Raw genomic sequence first — 5,206 nt, 5'->3', positions numbered from 1 at the left:
TAACGTGATTTGATGTCATTCTATCTGTGGCCAATGACCTTGAGGCTTCTTGGATGGGCACTTATAATATAACTCTATGCCAGAACCCAAGGGGCAAAAACGTTCTAGCTCTAACCTTAGAATTGGGGATGACCTACTGTCCCATGAGTGACAGAAATCTTAGCCAATCCGGTGCAACGCTCTGTATTTTCTGCTTGCTAGCCCCACCACCACCACAGAAAGTACTGAGCTAGGCTCAAACACCTGCTTTTCGGAGATGCCTTATTCAAGAAAGCAAAAAAGAGACCATGCTTGTATGCTGCTTTAACTCATTTACACTTTATTTTAATTTTTTTACATTGTTTGCTAACTGATATGTTACACGTATTAATGCCAAAATAACAAGCAAAACAGGCAAGCCCCCACAATAAAAATAAATACATATATAGAGAATATACTTTACCTAAAAGTGTGGGGATCAAAACAGGTGGGGCCCCGCCACTGGTTCTGTGAGAGATACAGGCGCGCTTCTCACACAGCTATGTCCATGCATTGGTCTCAAACAGGTTAAACTGATCACGTTTACATACACACCGATATCCCATTATTATTATTTTTTGTCGTTGACATATGTTGTAACACATGTAAGCATATCCCGTAATAAACTGAAAAGGCATGGATCCCAGTTATGAGAAACCCGGATAAAATGCCTGGGATATGCTGATTTTAGATGGGATATGCTACTGTGGCATGTAACATTTTATCCTGTTTACTGTTGTTTTTCACGGTCTGCACAGGCTCACTTTCACATATCATTGGTGTATAAATATTGTATCATTTTACTGCAATAAATGCACAATTCTGCAGGAGTTAATAGTATAGGTTATTACGCATTGTTACAGGTGAGAGGTTATATGCCTACAGTCAGTGTCCAGATTTCAGTTACTATTCCATTTAACCCATAGGAATATAAATGAGGAATATTCTGTTTATTCATGACTACAGGGAAACTCCAGAGCGGGATATCAAAAGTGCATGATGTGAACCGATGTGAAATGGCTAGCCAGTCAGCGGGGTGCGCGCTAATAGCGTTTCAATTGGTGACGTCAGTCGCTCTGAGACCTTGAAGTAGTTGCTCCCCTTTCCGCGGCTTTTGTGCGGCGATGGATAACGATGCTTCGTGGGTGACTGTTGTGTGCAGAGGGTCCCGGTTCGAGCCCGGATTGGGGCGAGGAGAGGGACGGAAGCTAAACTTCTTCATATGTAAACAGCTTCTCCCGAATGAGACTTTAAGCAGGATATTAGCTACTATCCGGAATACTGGGCACATGTAAACGTGTTCAATGTAAGGCAAACCATAACAAACCCGGGCCCAACCCGAATCGACTCGTAGAATATCAGGCCCTGCTGAAAATCTACTTTCTCACGGTATGCTTTTCTTCTTTTAAAGAAGAATGAACCTTGATCGCTTTTATTAAAATTTTTACATTGCAAAAAGTAAAACTTATATTTCATGCCATGAGCGGTACCGGATCCAGACAAGTAGGATCCGGAACGAAACAGTTCAAAACGGTGAGGTGCTGGTGTTGTGCCGAAAATCCTCCCTCCCTTCGCGTTGTTCATAGCTGCGACTTGCTTGCTACTGTAGTTGAGAGTCTGTCTGCTCTTCACTCCGTTGTCTATTTAACCTACATTTCACTGATCTTAGTAGCAGAAAGCATTTTTGTCTGCAGTTTTCGGTTTTGCTATTTGTTTCAAGTGTATGTGGCGGTTCTAGCTTGTATGGCGCCCTGGGCGTACCCCGGCAAGATGCCGACCTGGTCGGCTACTCACGTCGCCCGTACCTAAATCCGCTACTGATTAGTATTAGTCTATCAATAAATATCTCCCATGTCTTATTCGACTAGAATTTTTGAAAGTGCAAGGATAAAAATTCAGCCAAAGTTGTTCTGAAATGTTTATTGCTTGCCAGCATTTTACTCCCTCCTCTATGTTTAATATAACACACATACATTAATTATTAATTTCGGTTGCCTATGTGAAGTTTGTTCTGATGTGTGCCACAGAAAGTATTTGACTCTAGCCACAAAATTAAATAAATTAGAGGGGGGATTCTGGCAGGGGGGAGATGATCCGGCTAATGATTCGTTGATTATTTGAATCAGCTCAGTAGTGCTAGGGGCAAAAAACAAAACGTGCACACATTGGGGTCTCGAGGACCGAGTTTGGGAAACCCTGCACTAACTCCTAACACACGAAAATATCCGGAGCTCGGACTTGTAAAATATTTGTCAAACATAGCAAAGCTAAACGGATCAAATTGCAAAAAAAAACTCCCTGGAGATGCCGGGGATTGAACCCGGGGCCTCATACATGCAAAGCATGCGCTCTACCACTGAGCTACATCCCCTTCCCTGCGTTGTGACACAGATACACGTTTATACTACAGTTATGCCACAATACGAAATGAATTACAAAATATAAATTAAGTACCTATTTATTTGCCCGCCGACGGATTTATGGTCGTTAAATACGTTTTAATTAGGGTAAACATAATTGTTGCTCTGTAGGCCAAGTATTTAGTTGCTACTAGGTCTACAAGGCTATACTATATAGTTTCCGGTAATGGTAGTGACTGCAGTAGCTACAACTATTACTAATGGTAGTGGTAGTAACGTTAATGAACAGTAATAGGGCTGTCATAGGCCTGCTAACATTAACCCAATCTAAAATGATCTTCATAACAAATGTCCACTGACTACTAGGTGACAGGTCAAACACCAACGTGACACAGCAGATATGAGAGAACAAAAATAAAACACTCATATGACAGCCTTTGACATTAGGACAGGGGAGGGACATCTGAGTCTAATCCGAGAGAGGGACATGATGTTGCGAGACTTTGAATAAACGGATCAATAAATTCTTAAGAGCGATTTGAAGATATCACCGAGATACTTTTTAAAAGGCAAGAAAACATTGTAGTGAGAGGGTCAGCCCAGCAAATATGCACAACCAACTGATCCAGTGTTTCGAGGGCTTTCTATTAAATTTGTGTTACATAAAGGAATTTTTTGAGCTCATTATTGGAGCAATCTTTTACCTTTTTGAGGCCCTTGTGCGCCTGTTCATCCAGCCACCCAGGAAGGACGTGGAAGGGGAAATAGTGTTGGTAACAGGGGCAGCCAATGGTATTGGCAAACTGATAGCCAAGGAGCTGGGTCGTCGTGGGGCTACCTTGGTCCTTTGGGACGTCGACTGGGAAGCTCTTGATGAGACAGCCAAGGAACTTCGCCAGATACTGGACATACGTGTCTATGCCTATGCTTGTGACTGCAGTCGACGGACTGAGGTGTATAAAGTTGCAGACATGGTAAGGTGGTTTGTTCTATGTTTGAATGAAAGCTGAGATAACTTTTAGGACAATTAACTTTTTAAATGTGCACAATAATGTGTATAATAATGTGAACACTGTGTGTAATTGGTAATATCATGTTTAACAGGAGAAAAAAGTACCTTATCCACCAAGCACTGTGTGTGATTTGATGTACACTTTGACTCACCTGCTGATTCAACAGGTAAAGAAGGAGGTGGGGGATGTTTCCATCTTGGTGAATAATGCAGGAGTAGTGACAGGAAAGTACACCTTCACAGAGGCCCCAGACAACCTGGTGGACAGAACACTGAGGGTCAATGTCGCTGCTCACTTCTGGGTAATTGAGCTTGTCATTTCTGGGGAGGCAAACAAAACTATTCAAACCTTATTTAAGAGTTGATCTGTATCCTGTATGATGATCCATACATTTCTCTCTGACATGAATCTGTACAGACATACAAGGCTTTCCTCCCTGCTATGATGTCCAGGAACCATGGGCATCTTGTGTGTGTGGCCTGTCATGGAGGACTGTTTGCTATGAACGGATTAGCAGGTGGGTGAATCTTCATGTGGGTAATTTACACTATTTGGAGTGAGCCCTGAAACACAACAATATTAGCTTCTATCCGTAGTGTTACTCCACAGAATTTAATAATAATTTACTGACTTTGTTATAACATTAAAAAAAATTGTTGACAGACTACTGTGCCAGCAAGTTTGCAGCTGTTGGATTTGCTGAATCCATTGCCTTAGAGATGCTTGTCCTCAAGAAGGAGGGGGTCAAAACTACTATAGTATGTCCTTACTTGATCAACACAACCATGTTTGGAGGATGTCAGACAAAGTAAGTTATCCCTATATGATTGCCCCCCCAGGTAACTAAAACTGGCAATAATGATACTAGTGTAATTTCTATATTTTCCCTTCTTGTTTAGGTGGCCGTCTTTTCTGCCCATCATGGACAAGAGGGATGCAGCAAAGATGATTGTGGATGCAATCCTGAGGGAGAAGATGTATTTACTGCTACCCTCCAGTCTGTACTTCCTCATGGCATTAAAAAGGTAGACATTAGTTCCATACCTCAGTCGTCTCTTTTCATTTTCCCAAGGCCTTTCTCTTGTATCAGAAGCTCAATGGTCAGTCACTGAATCCAGGGATTGATACGCCACACCTAATGACACCTGTCGCAGAGGGAGAATTTAAAGTTTTGAAGTCTCTATCAGAGTTACTTTATAATAGTCGCCTTATTGATCTCAAGTGCATTTTCTTTTGTTTCAGCTTCATGCCAGCCAAGTTGGGCATCATCTTGGTGAATTTCTTTGGAGGATTGGATTTAATGGATCGATTCAGGGGAGTTCCAGTGCCCATTCTGCCATACAAAAAGCCTCTGCGCCAAAGATATGACAGCATTGGTGAACCACAGAATGCAATAGTCTATCACAACTAGCTAATATAAGAAGAATCCTACTGCAGTATTGCATCTTTTAAGAGGACTTTGTAAAGGAGATGTTGAATGGGGGTCAGGTAATTTGTCAAACAATCCATCATACATACAGATATTCATAAGTAAGTAAAGTGTACATTAGACTAGCCTACACACATTTCTTGAAATCATCAGAGGCAGGCAGGCAATGGCACTGTATGCAAATAGCCTATTTTGAGAATGTTTATCAGAGCTAAATAAAAACATATCTTCACATTATTTCATGCTTTGATCTATTGTGTGAAGTGAATCAACAGAGCCAACTGAACAAACAGCACGTCTTAATTGCCATGATTCTGGGTGCCAGTCTTCAAACGCACAAAAGCCAGCCCTTTGAGATTGTCCCCTCCTTAAACGTGCTTACGCTC

At 41.7% G+C, this 5,206-nt stretch overlaps 1 protein-coding gene and 1 non-coding gene across 3 annotated transcripts; one reads left to right on the top strand and one right to left on the bottom strand.

The window, feature by feature from the left end:
* The first annotated feature begins 1,116 nt into the window (after positions 1 to 1,116).
* Positions 1,117 to 5,057, top strand: si:dkey-221h15.4 (epidermal retinol dehydrogenase 2). 2 transcript variants are annotated; one of them, XM_021612045.3, is made up of 6 exons: positions 1,117 to 3,352; positions 3,558 to 3,692; positions 3,809 to 3,908; positions 4,055 to 4,199; positions 4,291 to 4,416; positions 4,634 to 5,057. In XM_021612045.3, exons 1-6 carry the CDS (start codon positions 2,987 to 2,989, stop codon positions 4,800 to 4,802), a joined length of 1,041 nt encoding a protein of 346 aa, XP_021467720.2. In that variant the 5' UTR covers positions 1,117 to 2,986; the 3' UTR covers positions 4,803 to 5,057. The 2 variants fall into 2 exon arrangements, 1 of the variants encoding a protein (XP_021467720.2); XR_016497691.1 differs by lacking the exon at positions 4,055 to 4,199 and having other exon boundaries at positions 1,134 to 3,352.
* Positions 2,318 to 2,389, bottom strand: trnaa-ugc (transfer RNA alanine (anticodon UGC)). The gene has a single exon. It is a non-coding gene; the product is annotated as a tRNA-Ala (tRNA).
* Positions 5,058 to 5,206: the final 149 nt, after the last annotated feature.

Source organism: Oncorhynchus mykiss, chromosome 8 (assembly GCF_057628025.1).
Source record: "Oncorhynchus mykiss isolate SJ-2025 chromosome 8, ASM5762802v1, whole genome shotgun sequence".
In the NCBI taxonomy this organism is placed as follows: domain Eukaryota; kingdom Metazoa; phylum Chordata; class Actinopteri; order Salmoniformes; family Salmonidae; genus Oncorhynchus; species Oncorhynchus mykiss.
This window is presented reverse-complemented; position numbering and strand designations above follow the sequence as displayed.